The sequence below is a fragment of the Oculina patagonica genome, chromosome 1, assembly GCF_052425735.1.
Source record: "Oculina patagonica isolate OP01 chromosome 1, crgOcupat, whole genome shotgun sequence".
Classification (NCBI taxonomy): domain Eukaryota; kingdom Metazoa; phylum Cnidaria; class Anthozoa; order Scleractinia; family Oculinidae; genus Oculina; species Oculina patagonica.
Window position 1 is genome coordinate 1,510,484 of NC_135758.1, and position 16,690 is coordinate 1,527,173.

At 39.2% G+C, this 16,690-nt stretch overlaps 2 protein-coding genes across 2 annotated transcripts; one reads left to right on the top strand and one right to left on the bottom strand.

Annotated features, from left to right (window-relative positions):
- On the bottom strand, window positions 1-1,008 carry LOC144651286 (adenosine receptor A3-like). Its single transcript, XM_078511229.1, has one exon. The coding sequence runs from the start codon at window positions 1,006-1,008 to the stop codon at window positions 1-3; it is 1,008 nt and encodes a 335-aa protein (XP_078367355.1).
- A 13,472-nt stretch (window positions 1,009-14,480) lies between these two features.
- On the top strand, window positions 14,481-16,328 carry LOC144652243 (adenosine receptor A3-like). Its single transcript, XM_078512266.1, has one exon. The coding sequence runs from the start codon at window positions 14,723-14,725 to the stop codon at window positions 15,752-15,754; it is 1,032 nt and encodes a 343-aa protein (XP_078368392.1). The 5' UTR covers window positions 14,481-14,722; the 3' UTR covers window positions 15,755-16,328.
- The last annotated feature ends 362 nt before the right edge of the window (window positions 16,329-16,690 follow it).

The window sequence follows — 16,690 nt, forward strand, 5'->3', positions numbered from 1 at the left end:
TTACAGTTTGGTATCCCAAATTTCCTGTTCATACGCTAAGTTAATGTGACTGGGATCTGTTCGTAATGTTCTATTACTCGCGTTATTTCCCCTTTCGCTACCTTCGTCATCCATAGCCGCTCCCCTTCCGCGACAGCACGAAGCCAGCGCCTGCTTAAACTCAGAAATTCTTAATGCATACACGACTGGATTTACAAAAGAATTCGAATAATTTACAAGGTTCACCAAGTCATAAAATAGCCACGGTATCTGAACATGATAGACAAAGATTAGAAAGTTCAAGATAATAAAAGGGAGCCACGACAGCAAAGCAAGGACAGATACAAACAGCAAGGTCTTTGTTAAGCGCTTGTTTTGTAAGGCTCTGTTATGCTGCTGTGAAGCGACACTTCCATGTTGGAATTTTCTCCAAATGCTAATGTTACAACCGCAAACAATTAATAATAGAATGAAGTTAAACGACGTAGAAGCATACACAGCATGTTTGGCTGTAGTAAAGCGATTCAATGCAGTCCAAACCGCGGCATGAAGGAGAGCTAGTGTCCACACCATAAAAATAACAACGCGGTACGCACGCATTGATAGTGTTTTGTGCTTAAACGGCCAATATATGGCGTAAAATCTCTCGCCACATATGGAAGTCGCTGAAAGTAGTGAGGCCTTTGAGAAAACGGCATCAAAGAGCCAGAAGAAAATAACCAAAGACATCGTCCATCCTCCCGTCCATAGATGATAATCAGCCCCGACATCGTAAATGTAAATTGGTAGAGACACAGTTCCTAACATCAGATCAGCAAACGACATATTGATGACTAGAAATAAACTTTTCTTACGGAGCCTCTTATTAGCTACAAAGAGAACAATGGTGAGCAAGTTTCCAACAACAATAAACACAGATACCAAGATAAGAGCGCTACATAAAACAATTCCTTCTGCTTTAGAAGGAACAGTCATCGATGAATCAGTCGCATTTTCCAAGCTAGTGTTAGCCACTGACGTGTTGTTCATTTTTGGATTTAAACTGAACGATGAAAAGAGTTAATGCTTTGTTCTTAGAAGATGTGTAGTTTTGTTGATGCAGGGAAACTCCTGTGTAATTGTTTAGCAAAAAACAGATGAAAGTCGATGCAAATTATTTAGTTTTTTATTCTGTGAGAGAACCAATCATCGCTGAATCTGAAGTGATTTATTCTCGTCCCCAGAGCCCACATTAGTAAACGAATAGGCCTGGGGACGAGAATGTATGCGATCTTATTTCAACCATCAATGTTCGAATTAGAAAACTTTTATTTTTATTTTCCTCTAGGGCAATGTCATCGCAATTTGCGGTATACCATCCTCCATATTTAACAATACAACTCTGTCCACGCTACGTACCGTATCGCATTACAATATTGTGGCAGATGCATTTTGCGAATTTGCTTATAATTGCGTTCGACAAAGAACACCTTCGTAATGCAGTCGAAACACAGGAGTCCAGACAAATTGTACATGTTTGTGTGAAGACTGTGCACATTTACATTTTTATAGAAAATGTATGGTATTTACCGAACGGTTTGTAGAATTGCGTTTAATGGCGCAAAACATGAACAAATTCATGCTGAATAAAAGTAAGTTCTCCTACCTTTTGCGTAGTGTTGTTCTTTTGGCTCGAAATGGCGAATTTGAGTAGATTGAAGGATATTTGCTTGCGCTGTTTACTATACATCTAATTATATGGAAAAGGTGGATAGTCCGTGTTATGAGTAAAGAAGTACACGTCCGTACCTTTCAAGAGTTTATTCTCAAGTACTTTTACAGAACATGTGAACTAAGGATCACGTGTTAACAACAACTACACAGGACAACCAACTTATCATAACATCCCCCTTCTTAAGCTAGTTGGCTACCTTCTACAAGGTTAAGTAAATTTTAATAACAACTGGAACAAGCAGTAAACAACTCAACTGTTGATAATCCTACGATTACAATTCTTTCTACATAACATAATCCTTATGCCAACTCGGAACAGATCTGACCCGTGTAGAGCGACGTGGACCTGAGGGAACATCATTGTCAGGAGGGTTGTGTTCTGAGTTAGCACTGTCTGACTCTGCAGTTACACTAGGAAAGTTTACAATGGTTTCTGTAGTTACAGGTTCTGAATCGTTGCTTATATCATCATCTATAGTTATAGGTGGCTCCTGAGTAAGATGAATATGTCGTCTATTTCTACGATACTCTTTACCAGTTTCATCAGTAATCAAATATGATCTAGGAGTCTCATGTTTACCCTTAACTACAGCAGGTGATAAATGTTTGTCACCTGGTTTCATAAACCTTACACTAACCCCTTCCTTACGTTGTGGCAATGGTTTTGAACCCTGTCTATCATAGAACTCCTTATATTTAGCTTGACGTCTTCCAGGTAGTACAGGAATATCATGACAAATCTGTGGCACCAACATCCTAGGGTGAACAGGAACCCTTGTCCGAATTTGCCGACTGAACAACATTTGGTTAGGTAAATAAAGGAAATTGCTTATGGGTGTGTTACCATATTCCATAAGACCTTCATTCAAATTGCACTCTTTTCTTAGCAAGTTTTTAACAATATGGACTGCCTTTTCTGCAATACCATTAGCCTGCCTATACTTTGGACTGGTTGTTACAATATTTGTGCCATATTGTGTGGCATATTGCTTCATTTCTCTGGAGTTATAAGGCATGTTATCTGCAACTAGAGTTTGTGGGTATCCATGTCTTGAGAAAATTTCATTCAGACTGCGGATAACAACACTGCTTGTTTTACCATTAAGCCTGAAAGCCTCAATATACTTTGAATAATAATCAACAACCACAAGGTAGTTTTGATTTTTGTATTCAAGGAGATCAGATGCAACTATTTGCCATGGTAATAGTGGAACTTCTCGAGTTTCCATGGGTTCTTTGGGTTGCTTACTCTGATATTTCATGCATTTTTCACAACTAGACACCATTTCTTCAATATGCTTGGACATGCCAGGCCAAAATACTGTCATGCGGGCATTGGCTTTGAGTTTTTCAATGCCACAGTGGCTAATATGCAATTTCTGGAGAATATCTTTTCTCCATGCAGACGGAATGACGAGCCTGTTATCCTTGAGTAGAATTCCATCTGTATCATGAATGTCATTCCGCACATCCCAGAAAGATTTTAGAGGAGAGGGTACATTGCGTTTGTGTTCAGGCCAACCCTCTCTGGCATATTTGTGTAACATTTGCATAGTAGGATCACTGTAGTTAGGTTCTCGTAATTCCATCAACTTAACATCTGAAATTGGGAGATTGGTGATTACGAAATGAATGAAATGCTCCATGTCATGATGCATATCACTGTCAATAGGAGCACTGGACTGATCAAATGCCCTAGAGAGGGTATCAGCAATGTAAAGAAACTGCTTGGAACATATCTGACTTTGAGATTGTACTTTTGCAAAGTCTCATTCTTTGCAATCGAGGAGGTACTTTGAAAAGAGGCTTTTTGAAAATGCTTTCTAGGGCTTATGATCCGTAAGCACCTCAATTTCTGCTCCATATGTGTACATGTTAAATCCCTCACACCCAAAAACAATTGCTAAAAGCTCTTTTTCTATTTGAGCATAGTTTGTCTCAGAATTTGACATAGCACGTGAAGCATATGCAACTGGTTGGTTCTGTTGCAACAAACATGTTCCTAAGCCACTTTTACTGGCATCAACTTGGAGTGTGGTTGGTAAACTTGTGTCATAGAAGCGTAGAACTGGAGCACTACTCAAGACTGATTTGAGTTTTGTAAGCGCAGTATCGTGCTCTGGAAAACAAGCCCATGGTACACCACACTTAAGCAAGGATCGCAATGGGGCAGTTAATTCCGACATGTTTGGGATATACTTAGCAAGATAGTTGATCATGCCCAATAACCTTTGCAGGTTTTGTTTGCATGTTGGGGTGGGCTTATTGTGAATAGCAGAAATTTTTTCTGGGTCTGGTGAAAATCCCAACTCACTAACCACTTCACCCATGTACTTGACTTGGTTAACACGAAACTGAATTTTGTCACGATTGAATTTAATGTGGCGCTCTCGTTCTCTGGTCATAACCTTACGTAGGATCAATTCATGTTCTTGTTCATCCTTACCTCCAATGATAATATCATCAAAAATTGGTAATGCACCTGAAATATCACCAAAATGTTTCTCAACCATTTTCTGGGCCACTTCACTTGCACATGAAATACCAAATGGCATTCTCTTAAACCGATATATCCCAAAGGGCGAGTTAAACACGCATAAAAATGAGGATTCTTCTGTGAGCTTTTGGTGCCAGTAACAATTTGACATGTCAACAACTGCGAAAACTTTCCAACCATTCAGCGTGTTAGAATTTTTTTCAAAGCTTGGAGGTTTGAAATCTTCCCGTTTTATAGCTTTGTTTAGATCTGGTGGGTCTAAACACAATCTCAGCGAATTGTTTGGTTTTTCAACAATTACTAAATTACTGACCCATTCAACCGGTTCTTCCACTTTGGCAATAATATCATTTCTTTCAAGATCATTTAAAGTTACTTTGAGTTTGTCCAACAATCTTAGGGGAACATTCCTTTGTGGTTGAATGGTGGGCAGACTATTAGCCTTCAACGTAATGTTATATTCGCTCTCAACACATCCTAAACCCTCAAAAACATCCTGAAATTCATCCAGTAGGCTAGGTTTTGCTTGAACTTCATCGACACTGAGACCTATTTGTTCTACTTTGTTATTCAGGCTGATTAACTCTAGCTCTAAGCAGGAGTCTAAACCCAGGAGAGGTTTTTCATCATTCCGAAGGACATAATACTCCAAAGGAGTTGTACCCTTACTCTAGTTTACTTTCGTGTCAAGAAAACATTTGCCCACTGTTTCTAATTGGTGCCCCCAAATGATTTGAGTAACATGCTTGTTGGCTCTATACGGGCATTTAACTCATTTGCCAAACGCATGGACACTATATTACATTCTGCACCCGTATCGAGTTTGAAAGATACAGGAACATTATTAACTAATAAGTCTGACTGAATGTTCCTTCTAGTGCTACCTTGAATTTCCTCGATTTACAGCCCCTCCATTGGTTCTTTGTCTTCACTTAGTTCAATTTGTACGTGACGAACTCTTCTTTCTTCCGTACCATCTTTCGGCTTGAGACAGCACCGAGCATAGTGGTTTCGCCCGTTGCATTTGAGACACGTGGCGCCATAGGCGGGACAATTTCCTCTGTTGTGAGACATGGCGCAGAACTTGCATTTGAGAATTTTATTTGGATCTTCCTGTTTGGATTTTCCGGTGTCGACCGGCGGCTGTGTTTTCTTTACGGCATCAATGCTGCCCTCTCCGGTAGTTGGGGGAGAGCTGAAGATTTTAGATTGTTCTTTGGATTGTTCCGTTATTCCACATAATTTTATGGCTTTCTCGAGTGTTAAATCCGTTTCTCGTAGTAGTCTCTCTCGGAGCTTTGGATCGCTTATTCCAACGACAATTTGGTCTCTTATCAGAGATTCTTTAATCGCCCCAAAATCGCAGTAATCCGCTCTTCTTCTAAGATCTGTGACAAATACGTCGATTGAGCGACCTTCTTGTGCTGTCGTTCTGAAACGGTATCGTTCGTAAATTGTGTTTTTTCGTGGTACACAATACGTTTCGAGCGCCGTTAAAATGTCTGCAACGGTTCTTGCTGTGAAATCTCCGGAAATGCCCGGTAGGGTTTTGAGCACTCGTCTTGCTTTGTTTCCGAGAACACTTTGAATGGTTGCTATTTGTACGGCATCGTCCTTCTCGTGTAGGCCGCTCGATACCCGATACAATTCCCACGCTTCTTTCCATTCATTCCACTTTTCTGCAAGGTTCAGACTATCAATATCCAATTCTGAGGGAGGTTTAATGCGTTCCATGTTACAGTTCAGAGTCAGTAAGCTTACTGTTGAAGAGATCCTGGTACCATGTTATGAGTAAAGAAGTACACGTCCGTACACTTCAAGAGTTTATTCTCAAGTACTTTTACAGAACATGTGAACTAAGGATCACGTGTTAACAACAACTACACAGGACAACCAACTTATCATAACAGTCCGACAGCTCCAATATGGAACAGCTCCAGCGCCAAGGCGTTTTTTGACCTGAAAATTCCATTGCACAGCTAGCTTTCAAACTACGCAGAAGAAAAGATGAAGGCTTGACGAATCTTCTCGTATCATTTGATCCAAAATTTATCCAAACGGTCCTGAACAAGACCTCGAACGAAAACGGGTAGCCGAAATATTTGAGCCGTCCGAATGAGTAGCACCAAGAAGTGGTGCAGAAGGAAAAACGCTATTCCCCAGCCTCTTTGTGATTGGATACAATTAAACAATGGTCGTTCAAGATTTTGTTTCATGGATAGGGAAGCAAAGGCAAAACCAATACTCAGTAGTATAGGGAGTGATGTCAAAGGTGCAATACGCCCTCGCGCAATTACGACGGCGATGCCGAAAGCGGCGCATAATTAAACATTTAAATATGCGTCGTTATAATTTTTATGCGTCGAAGTAATTATGAGATATTCACAAGGACCCTCCCACAAACTTACAGATCACTGTATAATTTGAATGTTATGCATGTAATGACCTTGTATTTTTTAAATAATTGCTGAAATTTCAAATAGAATTTAAAGTATTTTTAGATGTTTGTAAAAATTTAGAAGTGGTTTAGTTTCAAACGAAAACAATTCAGGTGAAATAAATCATTATTTTTTTGTGTTCATAATTATCTTTCCACTTGGAGTGACGGGAATCATCACTATTTGCTCGCGTATTTGTGGCGTTGTTTATGCTTTCTTTATGCTTTGTGAATGTGCAGGCTAACGAGCAAGTTCATTTTGTTTTAGTCATTCTGATGTCAATAAGCTTTTTCCGTTTCGTAATCAGTTTTGTCCTATGGTAAACAGTCACTACCATGATCCATGTAAGGACAGATGATGGTTTCGTCCGATGCTCAAATTTTATCGTTTGAATGGCTTGTTCAGGAAAATTAAATTACGACAAGTTAGAATGCTCGCAGCGATAAATTCCGCTAAAACATATTAAGGACTGCTACATGATTTTTTTTTCGCAGTTTATTGAAATCCTTTGTCTTTGGCCACTGTCTAGCTTTCATTTCCCTGGTGGTATCCATAATGTCGAACGCACTCTCATAAAAAATCGATATCTTTGATTAAAACTAGTTTTAGTCGTGAGTTGCTTTTTCGTTTTGGCAAAAAGTGTTTTTGGAGAGAGGCAATGTTTGCGACACAAAGAATGTTGTGCCAAAAAGGCCAGCGAGGGCTTATCAATATTTTTTATGACATGAATAAAGTTTACCCTTAATGACATAAAGGTAAAGCCGAGAAAGATTTTAATTTTAATTATTTTTTTCATTTAATTTATATTTTGATAGTTTTTTTTTTTAGGCGAAAAACACATTGTTTAATCAAACACGCGAAGACACTTGGCGCGTTCAATAGGGGAATACATTTTTACATTCAATATGGTGAGCATTGAACATTACGGTGACTTTCCACTGTGGCTGCAACTATCTCATGTCCTCAGCTGATAAGAACTTGTCGTTTCAAGCCATATTTTCAGTATTTTGTAAAAAACGTACGGAAATAGGACAACATAGTTAACACCATTACCTAAATTTAGTGAAACACCAATAATTGTTTCTGCTCCAATGTTGGATTAACGACACTTCAGGTGTGTCGAAGGAAAATAAATTGCAGCAGACGATAATATTCCAGGATATAGCTTTCAGTGGAAAGCAATCATGTTTAAAGTGTTGTAACGGGTCTTTTTCATTAAATGTATTAGCTATCTACAGGAGAAAATTCTCATTTCCCTGCGCTCGACGAATAATTAAGCAAACGTCCTGTATTCAGATCAATGCGTAAACATTACTAAAAGAAAAGAACAACAAAGTTCTATGCCTATTACATAAAAAAGTTGACCGGCAATATCGTTCTCCGGCTCGTCAGCGGAAAATGGCCGCAGATGCGTATAATAATGTTTTGACAAAAATTAAAGCTCCGACGTTAAAAGAAACGTGTTAACATCCATCAATGGAACATTGTTGACATAATCCAATTTCCCCCTGTTAGCACGTGTCACTCGATCATCAATCCTGCATAACCATAACACAACTCCAATTTTCCTCTGCCAGTGACAACCCCCGGGGGGGGGGGGTACTCCATATAATGGCCTATACGGGGAGGCTCCGCCCGAAAGGGGTACCTTTTTTAGGCTTCAGGTATATAAAAGGGTAGGGATTTCACAATTTTAGGTATATGAAAGGGTATGTACATCCGTCATTTAGGTTTTTAAAAGGGTCTTGAATTACAATATTTCGAACAGACGCACTTTATGGCTGTATTATTTTAATTTATAAAGCGCAACATGAAAATGACAAGAAAACGTCCTGTTCTAAGTCTATGCCATGTCTTTTAGGTATATGAAAGGGGTACCTTTTTTCAGTAAAAGGTATACGAAAGGGGTACAATTTCTGTGAAAATGGTATATAAAAGGGTAAGGGGTAAGGGCTTGGGGCGGAGCCTCCCCGTACAAAACTTTTTTGAGTGCGCCCCCCGGGGTGACAACAATCTGTCATCGGTCATCGGCAAAATTTAGTCGGCGTTTTCCTCGTTCAGTATAACTTAAATATGAACAACGCATCAACAGCTAACACTGGTGCAAAGAACGCGACTGCTTCGACAATAACTGTTCCTTCTAAAGCAGAAGGCACGCATGGTGCAGCGCTTTAATTTTGGCATGTGTTTATTGTCGTTGGAAACTTGCTCACCATTGTTCCTTTGCGGTTAACAAGACGCTACGTAAAAATGTTTATTTCTAGTCATCAACATGGTAGCTGCTGATCTGATGCTGGGAGCGCTGACTCTGCCTGGCTACGTTTTCATGATATGGAACGATTCTCAGCTATGGACAGGAGTGAATATTACTATGTTTGCAACTTTCAACAGAATTTTCGACACCGTTTTCTCCCAGGCCTCACTAATTTCGGCTGCTTTCATATCTGGAGAGAGATTTTACGCCATATATCGGCCGCTTGAGCACCGAACACTGTCAATGCGAGCATACCGCATTGTTATATTTAAGGTGTGGACCCTAGCAATTCTCATCTACACAGTTTTCAACGTATTATTTAACTTCCTTTCATTCAAACATGCTGTGTATGCATGGGCGCCATAAACCTCGATTCTTACATTCATCATTTGCGGTTGTAACATTGCCATTTAGAGAAAGTTTCAACATGGAAGTGCCTTTTCACAGCAGCACAACAGAGCCACACAAAGCAAACGCCTAACAAAGACCTTGCTGTTGGTGTGTGTTCTTGCTTTGCTGTCGTGGCTTCCTTTAAATATTATGAACTTTCTTATCTATGTCTTTCATGTCCAGATCATTCGTCGAGATTCTATCTCACGGTGAGCGTTGTAAATTATTGGAACTCTTTTGTAAATCCAATTGTGTATTCCCTAAGAATTAGAGAGTTTAAACAAGCCCTGGCTTTGTGTTGTCTTAGAAGAGAAGCGGCTATGGACGACGATGCTTTAACGCCGGTGAAACAGCTTAGAACGTTACGGGTTGATCCAGGTCACCTACAACTGGCGTTTGAACAGGTTGTTATGGATACCAAACTGTAATCAACCAAGGCATGATAAACTCGGTATTAATGTTGTCTCTTCTATTCCCCTATGAAATGAAACTTCTATTTCTGTAATAGATGTTTGTACATAAATTTTTAGATCCTCAATCATTATAGATGCTGTTGTTATTTTAACTTTAAGAGTATAACTTCTTGCCAAAGAGTTCCACACGAAGGTTAACACCCAGATTACTCAGAGCCTTTACATTTCGAGTCCGGAGATCTAACTGTTGTTTGGATTCTGCACAAAACATTAAAAAAGCTACAGAACTGTAACAAAAGGATGGCCATTAAGTCAATAGAAGAACCAGTCTCGACAGTTTTGACCCAGAGCTATTTTCTCCGGCCAATGTTGTTCCTCGATATCCTTTGCTCGCGACCTTTTCGCGTTACGATGTTCTGATATATTGATTTTGTAAATTTGCTTTGATATTAAGCGTGGGATTCAATGAGTAATAACTTTTTAGATTTAGACTAATAATTTTTGGAGAGAGTCATTGTGCCGACACAGAGAATGTGACACAGAGAATGTGTCGCGAAGAAACACTTGCGATATCCTTAATATTTTTTTTAACTACATGCTCATTAAAAGAACCTTGAAGTTGTTTACCTTTGGATGCCTTTTTGTTAAGATCAAAGGGAATTCCGCCAAATTTTAATTCGTTCTTTTGCATTTTGTTAATATTTGATCATTTTTAAGGAAAACACATTATTAGTAAATGCACAAAGACACTATTCTTTTCAGCATTGATTTTGATAAATTCATTCTTGTGAACTAGTATTTTTTTTTTCAGTTCACTTTGAACCATAAACGTTTGACGGAAATAGGAAAACGTAGTGAAAACCTGTTTCTACCGATGTCATCTTTTCCGCCACAAAGTTAAATCGGAAGATAATATAAATTGCAACAGACAGTAAATTTTAGCTTTCAGGCTTTCAGGGAAGAACAATGAAGCTTAATACGAAGTGTTGCAAAGCATTTAGTTTTTTTTACGAAATTGGCCTTAAAATTTTGATCAAATTTGTTATCAGCTATCATTTTGTCCTTGTGCTCAGCTAGTCGGTGTTAAAAAATTCCTCTTTCCCCGCTCGCCGAGTAATTAGGCATACGTCCTGTGTTCAGTTAAATTTGTAAACATTATCTATCTGCATGAAAACAAAAAAAAGTTGATCGGCATTATACGGTTGTTAGGCCCATCAGCAGAGGACGGCTGCAGATGCGTTACACCTGCTGGCACAATAAAACACCTCGAACTTCTCTGAAGATTATCACATTATCACCCTAGAAAAAAGGACCCATATCCCCAATAATTTCTCATAGGTATCGCACTGCTATTTTCAATGAGTAAAAATTAGTTAATATTCAATCAGCTTTCAGCTGGTTAAGTTGTTGTTTTAAATGAGGTTTTCTCTATTATTTTAAATGAATTTAATAAAAACCAGTCAAGAGCTGAAATCAGTTGGCTATTAATTTTTGACGGCATAAAATGGTTGTGTATGAAATTAATTCCACGTTCGCTATTACATTTAGGGTTTTTTTCTCGATGGCTGTAGTTCTAATGCTAAGTGACATCTTCGTCAGCGTCCAATGAGTTCCGTTGTAAAGTTTGCATGTAGACAATGTTACTAAACACAATTTTTATTCCGGTGAGGGTAAAAGGCGGAATGAGTTTGCGGAATGGCATGTGGCATGACTTGTGGAATGGCATAATTATGCGGAATGTAATTTTCGCGGAATGACTCAATGACATAATTATACTGAAAAGCGCGCCAGTTTTTCAAGAGAAGCCGCCTTGATAAATACTGGGGGTCAAACCATCAAGGAGGAAACTTCCATAGAACATCGTCGTAATATATAAAGGATCATTTCACCTTTCAAATCACCGATTTACGCCGAATAGAACCAGAGAAAATATTTTCGCTACTTGCCGTGATGCTTCCGAGGACTTGAATTATCGACTAGCTGGCGTTGCTAAAATGAGCGGCTGAATCTTGGCTGAGTAGTTCTTTTAACGTGAACGAAAACTCTCGTCTATTTGGCTCGAAACACAGAACGATAATTATTTCTGCTATGAGCTAAATTAAGTTCTCACTTTGCTTAACTGCAGACAGTGGTAACTGGAACCCTTTTTTTAGGCGGCGATATCGTTTGTGGTTTATTTTACACAGTCATGCCGATCTCCAGCCGGGATTACGAGTTAGGATTTCGAGTGAAAATTTCGTCAATTTACAGAAAAGCCCGGGGGGGGGGGGGGGTACTCCCTATAATGGCCTATACGGGGAGGCTCCGGCTTCAGGTATATAAAAGGGTAGGGATTTCACAATATTAGGTATATGAAAGGGTATAGAAATCTGATATTTAGGTTTTTCAAAGGGCCTTTAATTAAAAAATTTCGAACAGATACAATTCAAGCTAATTCATGGCTGTAATATTTCAATTTATTAAGCGCTACATAAAAATGACAAGAAAACGTCTTGATCTAAGTCTATGCCATGTCTTTCAGGTATATGAAAGGGGTACCTTTTTTAAGTGAAAGGTATACGAAAGGGGTACAATTTCTGTCAAAAATGGTATATAAAAGGGTAAGGGGTTAGAGCTCGGGGCGGAGCCTCCCCGTACAAATCTTTTTTGAGTACCCCCCCCCCCCCCGGGCAGAAGAGCTACTGCCCTTGCCGCATGCAGACTCTCTCACCTAAAGTCAACGAAGCCGTTAGAAAGAAAATATAAGTGCCTGAAAATTTACTGGGTTTGAAAAAAAAAGAAAACCCACAACGGGTATTTTCAGTTAGTCACCCATCCAAGTACTATCCCCGCCCAACAGGGCTTAACTTCGGCGATCGGACAAGAACCGATGGAAAGTAACAGTTCGAATTCTTGTCCGATCGCCCAAGTTAAGCCCTGTTGTGCGGGGATAGTACTTGGATGGGTGACTGACTGGAATTGCCCGTTGTTGTGTTTTTTTTTTTTTTCGAACTACGTAAATTTTCGGGCCGTTATATTTTCTTTCTAACGGCTTCGTTGACTTTGGCTTCGTATGTTTTATTGTCCCAAGTGGGGTTGGACTACGAGTAGTCCCTATTTTTCGCAGAGTCCGTCGAGCTGAAAGCGAAAATATTTTTTCGAAGAGTCCGTCGAGCGTATTTTTTTTTTCGCTTCACGCTCGACGGAATCTTCGAAAAAAATTTTCGCTTCAAGCTCGACGGACTCTGCGAAAAAATAGGGGCTGCTCGTAGTCTAAAGTGGGCTGAAAGAGTCTGCATGTGGCAACTACTAGGGAAGTCGCTATTCTGTAAATTGACGAAATCTTCACTCGAAATCCTAAACTCGTAATCCGGGTTCGAGATCGACCTCGAAGGATAAAGAAGATGTAAGAACCCTTAATTTTATGGTATATATTTGCGGTTCAGCAAAGTGCGAATTTGAATTAATTTAGCAGAAATAGATAAATCCTTAAAAAAAGGGGAAAAAAAATAACAGAAAAAAAATCAGAAAAAATCTCGTAACACGGATTCTCGTTAGGCCGTTACGCCGATAAACAACAATTCAGCCGCTCATTTTAGGAACGCCAACTAGTCGTTAATTCAAGTCCTCGGAACCATCACGGCAAGTAGCGAAAATATTTTCTCTGGTTCTATTCGGCGTAAATGGGCGATTTGAACGGTGAAAACATGTGAAATGATCTTACAACGATGTTCTATGGAAGTTTCCTCCTTGATGATTCGAGCCCGCAGTATTCTCTTAAAAAAACTGCGTGCTATTTGGTATAATTTATGTCAATTAGTCATTCCGCGAAAATTACATTCCGCATAATTATGCCATTCCGCAAGTCATGCCACATGCCATTCCGCAAACTCATTCCTCCTTTTACCCTCACCGTTTTTATTCACATCACGTCCGCGGACATGAGCTTGTCATAGATGTCACTTTTACCAATTTGAAAAGAAGAGTTAACTTAAAATATCATGGTTTGATCAGCGATGGTTTACCTTCAACATATGAAAACCTGCATAGTTTTCTATGACGTGCCCATTGGTAAAAAAAGATAATTTTGAAAACTCGTCGCCGAGAAGACCCTGAGGAAGAGGTTGGTTTTGAAATTACAAGAAAAAGGGGAACGCGGCTCCCTCGGCCCCTCCCCTAAATCCGCCCATGAAACGTTTAGTAAGTTTTCTTCTGATCATCCAGATCCAAATTGGAGTCAGTTTTGTGACAAATCTTAGAGTGCTGACGGTCGCTCCAAGCGGTTCCGTTGTAAAGTTTCCACAGTGGACAAAGTTATTAAACACAATTTTTATTCACATCGCGTACGCAGACAAGACCTTGTCATAGATGTCAACTCAACCAATTTGAAAAGACGTGCCAACTAAAAATATAATGGCGATGCGAGCGATGATTGGCCTTCCAACAGAGGAAAAACCTGCATAATTTTATATGACGTGTTGCTTGGTAAACAAGATAATTTTTACCCACACACTTACGTCTTTTCTTATAATAATAAACTTTTTGTTGAATTTCTTTAGAAACTTTATGCTAACATTAACGGTTTATGTAAAATAAATATTTACACACCTTATACACAACCGACGATAAACAAACTACGCCCCGCATATCCCGTCTTAGTCACTGAATTAAAACTTGCAACGCCAACTGAATCCCTCTACTAATAGCTTTAGGTAAATGGTAATTTAAGGTGCAAAATGAGCTGTAATTTCCATCATAAAATACAACAAACGGTATTACCTACAATAAGAATACTTAGTAAGTATATGAATAAAACTGGAGCAAACACCTGTATTCTTATTTATATATATGTGGATTGATTTAATTTCTAACTTCAAACAGTATTTTAGCAGTTTATATATGTCAATGTTTCCTGCTTCGCCATGATTGGCCTTTGTAAAAGGAAAAAAACCTATATAACTTACTGGGACGTGCTTCTCCCCGTGTCGTAAAACACAGAACCTTTGGTCCACATCAACTATAACACAAAACGTTTTCATCGGTCAGTTAAAACTCAGAAATGAGCAACACGTCAGCGGCCAACACTAGCTTGGAGAATGCGACTGATTCATCAATGACTGTTCCCTCCAAGGCAGAAGGTATCGCGTGGTGCAGCGCTTTTATCTTGACAAGTTTGTTTATTGTCGTTGGAAACTTGCTCGCCATTATTCTCTTTGCATATAACAAGACGCTTCGTAAGAAAAGTTTCTTTTTAGTCATCAACATGGCGTTTGCCGATCTTATGCTGGGAGCACTGTCTATTCCTTTCTACGTCTGGTATCATCTAGGGTGGGATTTTCAGCTATGGACAGTAAGTATGAGCATGCCTTTGGCGTATTTCTTCGCTATCGTTGACAACGTTTCGATGGTAGCTACGTTAATTTCTGCGGCATTCATATCAGGAGAGAGATTTTACGCCATATATTGGCCGTTTAGGCACCGAACACTGTCATCAGTGCGAGCATACCGCATTGTCATATTTACGACGTGGATCCTAGCTATCATTGAAACTAGTTTGAGTCAGTTCCTGCTTTCTTCTAAACATTATTACCCTGTTTGGATATCATTCGGCTTGACTTTAACATTCATGATATGCGGTTGCAACATCGGCATTTGGAGAAAATTTCAACATGGAGGGGTCGTCTCACAGCATCAAAACAGAGCCTTACAAAACAAACGCTTAACAAAGACCCTAATGTTTGTATCATGTTTTGCTTTGCTGTCGTGGCTCCCTATAATTATTGTAAACGCTTTAGTAGACTTTCTTTCAGATGTTTCCGTACCATGGAAATATGTTTACATTGCCAGCATTCTAAATTATTCCAACTGTTTTGTAAACCCAATTCTGTATGCATTGAGAATTTCCGAGTTTAAACAAGCACTGGCTTTGTGCTGTCTTGGAAGGGAAGCGGCGATGAACGACGAAGGTGGCGAAAAAAGAAAAAACGCGGCTAATGCTGTGACGCCGGCGACACAGCTTAGAACATTACGAACAGATCCCAGTCACATCAACCAGTTGTTTGAACAGGAAGTTATGGATACCAAACTGTAATCAACAGAGAAGAGAGAAACGCTGAATTGCATGATGTAAATTGTATCCTGAACTGGGCCTGTGAAGTGAATACACTTTTTTTCTGACATAGAGTTTTGTACATAATTTTTTTTTCTCGTGCATATTAGATGCTGTTTAAAAGAATAATTTCTTGCCAAAGAGTTAAACACGAAGCTGAACACCTAGACTGACTTAGAGTCTGAGTTTCGAGTCCGTGAACTAAACATTGGTCGGCCTCTACACACAGAGCAAAAATGTAAACAAAACTGTAGCTTCCTGGAGGACTATCTACATTATCCTAAACCTAGTTGACCAAAATATACATGATAATATAGAAGCAAATGTAAATAGATTAAAGAAGATTATATTAAAAGATAAATGGTTCCGAAAATGGTCTCTTTACTTGTTTTATTTGTACATTTTTGGCGTTATTTCGCGTAGTCGAGCACTGTTTTTGGTCTTCTTGCTTTTGCTAACGATTCTCCTATGATCGTTCTTGGATCCTCAGTTTAGCTGCGGTACTCCGCATTAGAAAACGTTTACTTTTTTCGAATCGGAATCAGTTCTGTGACAAATCTACGAGAAGTACAGTGCTGACGGTCGCTGCAGCAAACTCTAAAATATCGTAGTGATCATTGTTTAGTTTGTCTACCATTTATTGTCAGTACGGACATGTACACACGAGGCCATATTTGGATGTTTATTTCAGTGCTTATCACCCTGTTCCAAATCAGTTACAGGCTTCCCAAAAAGTTTTTTGAGGTATCGAGCTGTACGTTTCCTTTGAGTAAAAATAATTCAGTGCTTAATCAGCTTGTAGTTGGTTAACTTGATTTTTTTCCCTTTTGTTCGATCGATGCCGGCTAGGTGTTCTTCGTTTATTACCAACTTCCTGGGAACATTTATTCTACAGTTTTAAAGTTAAGTGGAATAGTC

What these genes read in the sequence shown, in the direction of transcription:
- LOC144651286 (XM_078511229.1), bottom strand. Translation starts at nt 1,008, where the DNA reads ATGAACAACACGTCAGTGGCTAACACTAGCTTGGAAAATGCGACTGAT.
- LOC144652243 (XM_078512266.1), top strand. Translation starts at nt 14,723, where the DNA reads ATGAGCAACACGTCAGCGGCCAACACTAGCTTGGAGAATGCGACTGAT.